Raw genomic sequence first — 13,324 nt, 5'->3', positions numbered from 1 at the left:
CGCCTCTGCTCCCTCACGGGGAGGGGGCGGCCCTCGCCGAGGTTCGCAGGCACCACTGCTCGAACTGGGGGCCGGAGCGCGGTTTCAAGCACGAACTTTACGGGCACTTTCAGTCGAAACGAGAAGCGGCGGCCGTGGGTGCGGCGCGGGTTCGCTCTGCCGTCCGTGCATCTCTGCTGGCCGTGCCGGCGGTTTGCGGGGGAGTCCTAAAAATACTGTCAATTACTGTGATCCCGCGCATGACCCGCGGGCAGGAGGACGCGGGAGACACTCACTCGGAGAGCTCGGATGCAGGATGTGGTCTCACGTACATTAACCGTCTCTCAGCTGCGGATTTGCAACTGATAGCGGCCGCTTCCCCGGGGGATTTAAGGAGGCTCTGGAAGCAGTCGCGGGAGACCGTCTTAGAGTGCTAACGCCCCGCAGGGAAGACTGGCCCTCGCGGAGGGACCGGCCGCACGGCCCGGTGTCACCGCTTCGTCCCCCGCTCGGCAGGCAAGGACCATGAGCGGGCGAGTCCGCGCCTCGGGAGCTTTCGCTCCTGCCCGTCTCCTCAGGCGGGACTGCTGCACCGGGGCTTGGTGTGCGTGTCCCAGCGGGGAGCGCATCCTCCCCCGACGGGCAACTGCCCAGGCGCTCTCGCCTGCGCCAGCCCGGCGGTGACACGGACAGCTTCTCCCGCCCCAGCACACAGGCAACACCCGGCGCCTGCCATCGCCCGCCTCAGGCCGCCCACCGCTGTAGGGAGCGCGTCCCGCGGTGCGGGAGGCTCACGGGTATCCCCGGGATGCGCGCTCCTCCCTCGGGCGCGCAGCGCCGCTCCGCGGGGAGCTCCGCGCCCCGGCCCGCGCATGCGGGCGCCCGGGCAAGGGGGCTGGACGGGCGGGCAAAGGGGCTGGACGGGCGGGAAGGGGGCTGGACGGACGGACAGGGGGGCTGGACGGGCGGGCAAGGGGGCTGGACGGGCGGCCCTGGTGAGGCGTCGCGATCGGAGGAGGTGCGTGGCGGTAATGTGACAGCAGCACGAGAATAACTCCACGAGTATAAATTTTAGTCAGCGACTGAGGTGTGTGCGCCCATCGGGTGGTGGTCCCGCAGCGCTCATACAAACCCGTGGGCTCCCACCATTTGCGACAGATATGTGACATGGGGTTACTGTAAATAAACTTTCCTTATGTAATTGTTTATTTTTCTTACAGAAGCAGAGCACTCAGACTGCATCCAACAAGAACTCTGAAGCCTGTGCACAAAATTAGCAATTCTTCCCCCTCCCACCCAGTAATGACGTTCATCAGAGTCAGCGGGACAGAAGTGCTGCAGTCCCTCAGTTTTACAGATACACAGTCAGCCACACAAGACGCTGTAGAGAAGACTGACCTGAGCCTGAGGAGACCTTCTTGAATGACCTCATCGTCTTCTGAGGAACCTAAAATCAGAGAGCTGGAGTCAGTACCACGTACACTGTCCCAGAGTTACCGTAATTATCTCATCTCCAGTTCAACGGCTCATTAGGACGCCATAAAATGCCAGGGCACTGACTCTATGAAGTGACCTGTAAACCTACTGTTTGAGACTTACCTAGCTCATCAGAACCACCAGGAGATAACCAAGGCATAAGATAAAAAAATCAAGTGCTGCTTTCCCCCCACTCGCCCCAGCATTGTAAAGGCATTGCCCCTTTCATTGGTCTCTTATGAAAACTACGCAGTTGATGACAACAGTGGGAAAAGACACAGATTTGCAGAGTATTGGAAGGTGTTTTTTTCCTTTATCAATATTTAATTGCAATAGGTAACCTAAGAACTAGTGAGTTGTCTTTACTATGCTTAAACTGTACATATTAAACAATGAAGTCATACCGTGTGATTTAAGAAAAGCCAATAAAAAGAATTCTCCAAGATTCTTTCATGGTCAAAATTGCCAGTGCCACTCAATGCCAACTTATGAATATCAACAGAAAAATGCTTTTAGTTATGATTGATAAAACTGCAGAGCATAGTGTGTAATGATATTAAATTCTAGGTCTCAATCTAAACAAAATCAGTCATACAAATACAATGTGTGACTTGACTGAAACTTCATGAAAGGTGTACTTTTGCTCTAGCTGAAAAAGACCTGGCTTATTTTGTATAATGTCAACAAAAATATCACCCAGAAAAAAAAACCGCTGCAGATGGCATGAAGCATTAAGGAAAATATCTTGGTTTTGGAGTATTCTTGTTACTTAGGTTGTCCAGTTTGTTTAACAAATAAGGGTTGAATAGATAGGAGCATGCACAAACTCACCTGCCACAAGCCTGTCCTCTTGTCACGCTTTTATGTCTTTTTGAACAATCTACATTAACTAAAACCCATCAAAAAGGAACAAGGAATTGCAGTATCAACCTGTTTAGATATAAGCCCAGACCTCTTCTGTTTTAGAGAAATCTGAGTTTTGTCTTTTTTCCAATTTAAGAGAACATCTGGACACCTATCATGCTCTCTTACTAAAAAAAAAAATTGGATATCCTACTAGGAGTGAGCAAAGTCAGAAGAAGAATGAACAAAGAGAAATGAGAACCAATTTTCTCTAATTTCTTTTCCCTTACAGTCAAATACCCTGAATCTTTTCGAATACCAGAAATTGGAAAAGGGGGTGGTACAATCTTTCTTTCTTTTCAGTGCAACAACACTGGCAAGCTGATTCAGTTCCTCTTCTTTTGTAGTAACTAGGTTTTCCACTGGCATTGTGTGGGCTTTTGTCTTGTATTAAACCTAACTCTGCTTTTACACCTTCAAGCACTGAAGCCTAATCTCTTGTATCTGCTTCTTTGTTCTGCCAACCTGTGGCTGTGTGGCTTTTGTGTCTTTCAGATTTACTTGCATTATTTATGCAACATAATGAAATATGCAAGCGTAGAGTAAAGGATCCGTTCTTGGCTTTGGAACATAGCCTGCTTCAGTTTATGAAGAGATTAAAAATAAGTATTTGGGGGAGTGGTGTCGGGATTCAAAGCAGGAAAGTATAGCTCTTAAACACTGTAGCAGAAAACAGCACAAGTTCAAGTTATTCTCATTTCCAGTACTGTCATTTCATAACACATTTTTAAGCATCACATATTCTAGAGGGTCACTTAACAGATTATTAAGCAGAAAAATGGATATCTAATTTTTTATAGTTACTACAAAAAGCTTCCTGATACGATACTCAAATCTTGGCATAAGAGATGTTAGTGTAGAAAAGCCTGGGGATTACAATTCTATGAACTCATTTAAATAGGTAGTTTAAATGAGAAACTATTCTGGCATGTATTTTACTCTATCCTACTGAAAGACATACAAAATCAGCCCCTAATATAAATGAAAGCAGGTTTGGGCTCTGAAATGACTCACAGTGAACTCTCCTGTGCCTACTTATGCTATACAAACCAAAAAAGTATCTTGCCATTTACATGAACTTTGTCACTGCAAGTAAATAAATGCTGTTTAGGAATTGTGTACTAGATAGCAAGATGTTTTCAGATAAAAAGTCACTGGCTTTGAAAGCAATCCTTATTTTAACTAGGCATTCACAGCACGTGGAAGGATACTGTAAGAGTAAGCACAAAAAATAATGCAAGAGAACACTATATGTAATTATTGCTGGATAGGAAATACAATGAAAAGTGCAGTATCAGTTAAAGGTACACTGACAGACACCCAACAAAGGTGTCCACTTTCCCCTACAGGTAGCACATTCTGTAATTCAATTTACTTAACAGCTTATGTAGTCTATTTTTTGACAACTTATTGATCAGTAAAAAATAATAGCAAGTTTATATCTATTTGAAAGGAATTCTCTTAAATTTGGATTGTTTTGAATTAATTACCTTAAGCAAGTTTGCAGCCAAAGGATTTAGAAACATAATTTGTTTGGAAGAAAGTAAAGCAGACGTAAATAGTTACTCCACTTAAGTAAGACACATGCTTTCCTCCAAAAGTAAGTTGAAAAGAAAAATTAATATGTTAAACTTCTTTCTTTCACAGTGGTAGCCAGGGGACTGTTTTCTTCTAGAGTAAAGCCAGCAGTATTTTTTTAAAGATTGCAGGGTACTATAAGTATGATTAGAGCATAGAAGAACTAGAAAACAAAACCCACCAATCCTTTATTATATAACAAACAAGGAAAATAGTGATGCAAAGGAATAGGGGAAAACATTGCAATGTTGAAAGGATCTTCTTTTAGTTAACTCATCAGGAGTGAAGACTTAACTGGATGAATGCTTCAAAGTATATATAAAATTTTAAAACTCTGTGTACAGAACCCAAGCATAGTGAGAGCATAAAACATGAGCTTTTAAAATATATCTGTATACACTACACACACACACCAGTCAGATATATTAACAAACTTTGCGGTCTATCATTTGAACCAGTCAGTAAAAATTAACCTTATTTACTGTTCTCGCCTGCTAGTAGAAGCATTATGCAAACAGTATTTTGATTTCAAACATCACAAATGAGTGTTGTCTGACACTCTGAATTGACTTGTTTTACACAGATTCCTCAATGTGCAATTCTAAATAATGGATTTCCTCTTGAGATGTTTTCATTGTTTAAACTCTTTTTTTTCCTTTTCATTTCATTCAGTTCAATATAGTTACTCTGAAATGCATAAATGAGAAAAATTAGGGTTTCCTGAAAATGTACACTCAAGTGTTAATGTTCTTATGTAATTACAGGGTAGATAAGTTGAAAGCTCTCACAATTTAAATTCTTTGTTTAGCCATAATTTTCTTTGCTTTTCTTCCATACTTCTGTTTTTACACCATTACAGTATTTTTCTAGCACGTGAAGATGAAAGCAAGCGTGAGATATTTAAAAATATTTTTACAATGCTGATTTATGAAAACTAATTGAACAACTAGCAAATTAAAACTTAGTCTTTCTTTGCTAATTTCACCCACTTTACTCACTGATCTGAAGGAGGGTAACTACAGCTTCAAGTGAGTAACACAGCTAGGTAATAGCCCAACTATGCTTTTCTCCTGATATAAAAGAGGCTAAGCGTATCTTAGTTTTTAGGAAATGAAGTTTTCGAAGATCGAACATCCAGTTATGCACCTTCCAATTATGTGCAAGAATGTTATTTGACTACAGTGAGAATAGGAACAAAGAAAGGTAAAATGTGCTTCCACCATTGTTATGAATCTGATTCTTTTGGGCAATAAAAAGGAGTAATAAACTCCACAATATCAGAATGGGAGCCAATGAAAGCCTGGCAACCCTAGGATCAGAGTTTCTCCTCAAAATTAAATGCTACTACTACAACTGACAATTTTTTTAGCAATAAAAACTATTTCACATTTATTTAGTTTAAAACATTAATAATACATACGAAAGGAATATGCTGAACAAGGTTATTTTTGTTTTAAGGACTGAAATTACTTATATACAATTCTTATATTTGGTGTATTTTGTTTAGTAAAATCTGCAATTTCTTATGGTCTGCATTTGAATATACATATGCTAAACAACTATCATAATTATTTAATTAAAAACCAATGTAAACCAGGTATGTTTCAAACAATATTTTGTGATTCAAAGATGAATTTTTTAAACACACAATTTTAAAATGGAATGCTACTGTTCTACTTCCTATATATTTAAAGTATTTTGTTCCCAGTTTGCTGTTAACAAGGGCATTTGAAATTGCCACACGTTCATTTGCTATACAGCAAATGAAACAATGAGAAAACTACCTTGTGATCTTATTACATGTTTTCAGATGGAATTTTCTTTGTACTTCTTAAATTACTTCATACCAGTTCTGTGTAAGGAAAAGAACTTTAAAAGCCCTAATTCTCAAATCATACATAGGTAATATTTTTCAGAGCTTGATCACTGATTTGTTATTTATTTCTGTGAGAAACTACATATAGAGAGTAAGATTTTATTTCCCCACTTAATAACTATTTGCAAACAAAACAATGCCAGAAGAAGTACTGAAAAAAAATACCTGCTAAAGGTCAAATTAAGAATGAATATTATGACAAGCTGAATTCAATATTTGTATAACTTACAATTTTTACTTAGGTTACAAAAATACTGCAGCCAATTAGGATTTTAATATTATCCCCTCAAAAGTGATGGCACTACAAGTTTTTTTTAAAAAATGAGTAATTTTTATTTACTTTTATAACAACTTTATTATTGTTTGTTCAGACCTCCTTTCTGAGATGTTTTACATTAATACTCGTTTTGATGGAATTTACACACCCTTCACCTATCTTTTCCTTTGCACAGAACTTTTGTCTTATTTGCACATCCTATTCACCTACAAAACACAGAATCTTCTTAATTTTTGTTGCATTTTTTTAATCACTGAATTATTACTTGAGAGGACTACTAAAGATGGATTTTATCATCATTTGTATTTTGTAATATGCTTATCAAATACTGGTATGGATATTATTATCCATTAAAATAATCAAATCAAACACTGTAGAAGTTAAAAAGCAGATGAGTATCTGTATTTTAAACAATATTCACTTTCCTAGAAGAGTGGGTAGTACAGGGCACATCTTTCCCATTTCAACTGGAGTGGACATCACTCCTGTACGCCAGTGCCTTCTGACTGAGTCACTGTTTAAAACAACCGAACAAATAAAGTAATGCAAGTAAAGTAATTGTCTCTTTTTATAAACTTTAGTGGAGATGGGTCATTAATTCAAAACAGGGAAAAAAAAAGTAAACAAGAACATCAGTGATATATAACTAAAAATTCACAATCTCTAAAAGAAAATATGAAAACCTTTAAAAACAACGTTCACATCAGTAGCTGAAGTAGGTACAGGACATACAGTATCTGAAAGAAAAGCAAAAATCTAATATGTAATACAAAATTATTAGTGAGTGAATGTACAAATTTTAACAGTTGAATTTCTAGTACTTATTTTTAGGTGTCGCATTACTGCATGTGGTCTACCTATAGAATATTTGTTAAATATTTTCGGAATATTGATGAAAGCTTGGTTTAGTCTAAATGTGATATTACTGATATAAACACTGAACCAATACCTTCAAATTGTTAGAACACTGAATCTTAGACACTGTATATAATAAAATAATAATCACATAGACATACAAGTTAAACAGTCAGGTATTAGGTCTGTCTAATTACTGCACTTCGAGATATAGAATGTTGCAGACTGGAAGTAGGATTTTGGGGAAGTGGTTTGCTAGAAATAATAAGTATATGTATGAATGCCAAAATAAATGGATCTGCAAATTTAACTTTATTGAAACAATAGTATGTATGAGCAGGATTTTTTTTTCTAAAATCACTGAAAAACCAGCAAAAGTCTACACAATCCTCTCATATCTGAAGTAATATTAAGTACACATGGTAAATTATTACATGTAAACTTAAGAAATGTATTTAAATATTTTAAGACAGACCCATTTTTGCAGCAGTAACAGAAGAAATAATTCCCTAATAAAGCTACATTCAAGAAAATAGGGAACTGTGTAACACTACCTTTATTTCTCTGTTAGAATTGACTAGTTAAATATTACAGTCCTAACTCTTTTGTATAATTAAGCTTTTGTTCAACTATGAAAAAACTAGAAAAACTGATTGCTTGAAAATGAGCTACATGACCTCTGTCCTGGTTTGTCACCTCTGACCTTTAATTTGAAGGTCAATTCATTCTGCATATCAATTCATTCTATTTTTAGAAGCAGAATGTATATTTCTAAAATTGTTATCCTCCCATATGAAACACATCATGTTGTTTTTGTCTTTTGTTTTTTCAGCCTCTGCACATCACACCAGAAGAGCATATTTGCTTTTTATGGTGCAACTGCATTCAAAACACCCAGTGTGCAACTACAGAAAATGAACACTTGTCTCTGCGATGAAACAAAGCTTTTTAATTTTTTTCACGTAGTAGAGATGTTGCAGCACATTAAAAGTGAATTTGGAAAAAAAGATTTGCTAGACAGCACACCTTTCTAAATTTGTCTTTTTTAAACAGAGGAAGAAAGGATAAAAACCCATGCCTGTGTTTGCATTGCTGCTAATGGATACCTGCTTTTTTCCTGAACCTTCCCTGTGCCATGAGTGGCTATTTTGTTCTCACTGATGACATGCTGTTTTGATTTTCACTTTCAGAATGTCCTTTCATAAACTGAACCGGTGGTTAAAAATAGCGAATGCCAAGTTCCTGACTAGCTGCTGGTTTCATCCGCACTTCCATTCCATATAGGTAACGTTAAGCTTCCCAAGTTGGGTACAAAAAAATCTGCGTTGCTGGGAGAGCTCGTGTTCTGAAGGAGAAAGCGCTGTAGTATTTGTCATTGATTTTGCTGTCAGCATCCGATACCGGCGCGATACAGTGTATTACATAAAGGCTGTGGGTAAGAGCACTCCCCTGCCGTGACCCCCGCGCTGAAGCGGCCGAGAGCCGCACAGGGCAGCTCGCCCACGGCACGGCGCGGGCCGGCGGGCAGGGCTCCGCCGGGAATAACATGGCCGCGCGGTTCAGCACCGCGGACAGCGCCGCGCCCACGGAGGAGGGGCCGCGCCCGCCCCGGCCCTGGGCGCGCCCGCGGGTCAGCGCGCTGGGTGCCCGGCGCCCCTCGGGCGGCACGGCCGCGCTCCGCTGGAGAAGGGGGATGCGCGGCTCCCCGCCCAGGGGAAACCGGTTCCTTTGGAAACCGGGTCCCGGCCCAGCGCCCTGCTCGGAGCGACGCGTGGTGCCTCGCCTCTCCGCCCGAGGATCGCGCTGCGCGCCGCGGGCTTCAGCTGCCGCTCAAACAAAACGCTGCCACGGGGTTACAAAGCAGAAAAAGAGGAGGAACAAACGGCTTAACCGCTTGGGCTTTAAAATGCACTTCTGTGCTCGGGGATGCAATATGAAACACTGCGTGTGACCTACCACTGCATCCTGCAAACGGCCTAGACTGCAGCTGTTCAGGCCTAGGAGGGAGAGAATGTGGGGTTTCCTTCTTCATTTATGTATCACCATCTTCCCCTCTCATGAAATTCTCAGTACATGCCAGCTAATACATTTTCAGATTAATTATAATTTTAAAAAAAATTTATAAAATTGGGACAGTAGCACATGTCCTTTACAGAATGCATTTTAAAATAATCAGAGTAGAAGACAGTTACTTTTGTCATCCACACATATGCAGAGTTTTTAGTACAGCTGTGTTTTTGTAACTACTGCAAGGGACAAACATCAGATATAATCACTACTTTTGCCATTACATACATGATTCATTTGACTACAGCAAAAGAAACTTGACTTCCTGGAGTATTAATAATTTAGATCATAATTTAATTCAATATTGATTCTGACTACTCATACCAAAGGGGGAAAAAAATCATCATCCTTTGAAGAACTATAGCTTAGTTGCATATCTTACCAATAATTTTTGAAACAAGTTTGTCAGTATTATCTCCTCTGAAGCGTTAAGATTTTTTTTTTTAATAGTGTGTTTTAAAAAACACACGACTTGTAGTTTTGCAAAGCAAATCATACAAGTATCAATCTAAGAGTAAACATGCACTATTGCACTTCAGTACAATGTTATGTCCAGATACCACTAAAAGTATACACAACTACATTTATATTAACTATGACCAAATTTAGCTGTAACTGTTTTCTTAGTGTCTAATGACTTGTCCATGACAGGACACTTCTCCATACTTGCAGTTTCCATGCAAGATGGGAAATCCAAAACAGGTGAGGAAAAAACCACAGCCCTGTGAACGGCCTCTTGAAAAAGAACAGCAAGACCAGTTACATAAGAAAAAAGAGTCAAGTCTGTAAACAAGTCAATGTAGCATGCACTACTGTTTTGTCCCATCACTGTAAGACCACCGCACATCATTTACTCACCATCGCTAACAAGCTAACGACTGGTAAGAGAGAAACAAGTAAATGACTCAAAGCACTTTAGGTAATATGTTTATCAGATTAAAATGGATAATTCCCTCATGTTAAAGCTAAAAGATACTTGAAATTAACCTAGAGTTTTCAAATTTATTTAGATACGCCAATTACATATTTTATTATAGCTTGGACAAAATGCATGCATTGCTGATGTTTACTCATTTTTAGACTAATGTTCTCATTTGATAGCGGGTTATCTGACCCGCTGTATGGCGTACTACAATGACACAACAGCCGAGTGGAGCTGCCGGCGCTCAGATACGGTCGCTGCCCGCAGAGCCCGGAGATGCCGCGGCCGTACCGTCACCGCGGCGGCAGGCGGCCAGCGGCCACGCCGCCGCTGCCCGCGGGCGCGCAACCCGACAAGGAGGAGCAAGGCGCGTCGGAGGCATTTCGGCACTTTATTTGTTCTGCCCCGCACCGCATCCCGCACCGTGCCTGGCTGGCACCTCAGAGCCGGCCGCGGGGCTACGTGTCACAGTGACCCGGCGAGCCCGCCCGCCCCCTCGCCGGCGGCGACGCGGCCCCGGCACTGCCGCGCCGCAGCCCCGGAGCTGTCCCCGCAGCCCCGCCGGGGGCGGGCAGCGCCCGGACGCGACCCCGCGCCGCGGCGGGAGCCATCCAAGATGGCGGCCCCGCCGCCACTCGCGTTAAACTCCCCGCACCGCGCACGCAGCGCCGCGCGTGAGACGCGGCCCCCGCCCGCCCCGCCACTGGTTACCGCAGGGCGGCCGAGCCCCGCGCCCTTCGGGGCGCGCCGCCTCCGCCCCATCCTCCGCGCCCCGGCCGCCTCCGAGCGGACGCGTCGCCCGGCGGGTCCCGTCCCGCCGTCAGTCCGCTCTTCTCCCCTGGCCTTCCCTTCCGCCGAGCCGCGGGCGCTCCACGCCGGTTCTCGCCCGCTCCGCCCGGCCGCGGCGGCTCGCCGGGCGGTCACCGCCATCCGGCGGCGGCTGTCGGCGGGGCGCGGGCCGCCCCCTGGCGTCGGGCTGCCGCACTGTCCCCACGGCCGGTCCCTCGGCCCCGGCCGCCACCGGCCCTCGGCGGGGCGCTGCGCCCCGCGCCCCGCACGGCGCGGGGGGAGGCTTCGTCCCTTCACTCTTTCCTCTACCGCGGCTGCCGTCGTCGTTCGCGCTTGACGGGCGGCGCGGCCCGGTGCCCCCTTCCCCCGTCCCGGCGGCTCAGGCGCGGACAGCCGGGGCCGGAGCGGGCGGGCTCGGGGGCAGCGGCGGCCGGCGGAGGAGGGGGCGCGGCGGCGAAGGGAGAAAGGTGAGAACCCGGAAGTACACCCGCCCCGCCGCCGCCCGCAGGGAACACCCGCGCCCGCACACACAACAATGCGGCGCCGCTCCGCCTCCGCGCAGCGCAACTTTTCCTCCGGCACTGGAGAAACCCGCCGGCCGTCCCCTCTCCGCGGCCGCCCACCAGCGCCCCGGCAGGTGCGGCGCCGGCAGGAGGGCAAGACCCGCGAAGGGAGAGGTGAAGGGAGCTCGCTTACCTCCCGCACGCCATGGTGGCCGGGCTGAGCGGGGCTGCGCCGGCGGCTGCCGCGGTGGCGAGGCGAGCGCGGGGGCTGGGGGGCACGCACCCACCGACGGGCGCCCCCGGCGGGGGGCTTTGCCTTCCCGAGCCACTGGGAGGACGGAACGGAGGAGGAGGAGGAGAAAGCGAGCTGCGGCGGCAGAGAGAACCGGCGCTCCCGCCGGGAAGGCGTCGGCAGCAGCAGCCAGCGAGGAGGGGCGGCGGCGGCGGGCGGACACGGCCCCGGCGCTGGCTCACGCCGCCGCAGCCGCCGCGCACCTGCCCCGCCGCCCTCCCCGCGGGCGGGCGGGCGGCACCAGCGGCTGCGCGTGGGGGCGCTCCAGGGCAGCGGGAGCCCGCGGGCGGGGCGGGGCGGGGCGGGCCGGCCGCGCCCCCGGGAGCCGCCCGACGGCGCCGCCGGAGCCGACTCTTGCCGAGGGCCTCTTCCTCTCGGGGCCGGGCCGGAGGGCCCCGCTCACCACATTCAGCCAACAGCCTCCTCCCCCAGGCACCTCCTTGGCTGCACATCATGGATGCCGTTTGGCACCTGTGGTTGCGTCTGGCTCCGCCGCCCGAGGACTGGACTCCCCAGCTGCGGTGTCCTCTTGCGCTGCTGCTCACCCCTAAACCTGCCGCTGACAGGTGGCGTATAGCTCCTGTGTGGACGATCCTGGGCGTCTTAACAGCGCCTTAACCAGCTGCAGCCATGACCTGCAGGTGGTGGGTCTCCTGGTGTGCAGTCCACATCCACTGGCTTGTCCAGAACTTGTTGTTTCCCAGTGGTCTTGCACCATTATTGGTTTCCTTTTCCGGCATAGGAGACTTTATTAATCCCAAAGTTTTGTTTTTCTAGCTTGTCCTGACACATCCATGGAATACCCCAATGGTAGTTTATATACTGTCGTACAGCCAGCATGAATTTTACCCAAGGGTATGTTGTTCATTGGTTTAAAAATAGCAGGGTTAACAAAGTTTGGCTACCTATGGACCAGTGTTCCACATCCTTTTCCTACCAATTCACTCTACATAGGCTCCAGTAATCACCATTGTCCACATGCACTAGCAAAATGGAGATGGTTCTCAGCGGTGTGGTTCCTCACCAGGCACACGTGCTGAGGATTAGCCAACTGGTGAGTCCAACAGCAGCTAACTGGTGAAGTCACACCATCGTCCATCTGGAGAGGACACTGATTAGCAGTCTCATTTTTCTGACTGCTGGTTTTTGTCATGACACATAGTATTTTTGGGTCCTTTATATTGAGTTTGGCAGAAACAGTGAAAAGGGTTCAAAATTTGCTTGAGAACAAAGAGATGGATAGCAAATGCAATTCCGTTTCCTTAAGAGAACAAGATAAAAAATGTGGTCTGTAGTGAGCCCAGTTCACATGTATTTTCTATCATTAGGCATTTGTATGCTTGCCTTGAACTTCCCACTCTTGGGCTTTCCTTTGTAGATTTAATTTTTGAGGATACAGTAAGGTTTTCAAGAATTTATTAGCACTTTTTGGTGTAAATAAGCGCAAAGTCAGCACTAAAATACTTACCATGCAGAGCTTTTTATCTTCCTTTTAACAGAAAAACTTTACACAGAATTTTGCTATATGATCTTAGCCTGTGATTAAAGCAGCTGTGGAACCTCTCAAGACTTCAAATACTGTGCCTTACTTAGCTCAGAAAGGTTTTGTGTTGAACAGAGATATTTCAAAGGCTCAGGAGGGAGTCTTCCAAAGACCAAAAGACACTGTTTCACTTGGAATTATCTAGGCACAGCCATAGAAAGCTGCTTCATGTTTCACAGATGAGATTTAAGTACCCACATTTATCTAGAGTCCTAATATTTTACTCTATTACCTAAAATTTGGTGCACACTCTGTATGTATATC

At 45.5% G+C, this 13,324-nt stretch overlaps 1 protein-coding gene across 2 annotated transcripts in view; it reads right to left on the bottom strand.

The window, feature by feature from the left end:
• Window positions 1–11,689, bottom strand: part of LIN28B (lin-28 homolog B) — a 100,185-nt gene extending 88,496 nt beyond the window's left edge. For both annotated transcript variants that reach the window (XM_032101343.1, XM_032101344.1), the window contains exons 1-2: window positions 11,419–11,689; window positions 1,378–1,426 (exon numbers count right to left, since the gene is read on the bottom strand). In XM_032101343.1, coding sequence (XP_031957234.1) covers window positions 1,378–1,411 — 34 coding nt within the window. In that variant the 5' untranslated portion in view covers window positions 1,412–1,426; window positions 11,419–11,689. The remainder of the gene's footprint in view (window positions 1–1,377; window positions 1,427–11,418) is intronic.
• Window positions 11,690–13,324: the final 1,635 nt, after the last annotated feature.

This window comes from Corvus moneduloides, chromosome 3 (genome assembly GCF_009650955.1).
Source record: "Corvus moneduloides isolate bCorMon1 chromosome 3, bCorMon1.pri, whole genome shotgun sequence".
Lineage (NCBI taxonomy): Eukaryota > Metazoa > Chordata > Aves > Passeriformes > Corvidae > Corvus > Corvus moneduloides.
Note: the sequence above shows the minus strand (reverse complement) of the source record. Positions and strands in the feature narration are given on the sequence as shown.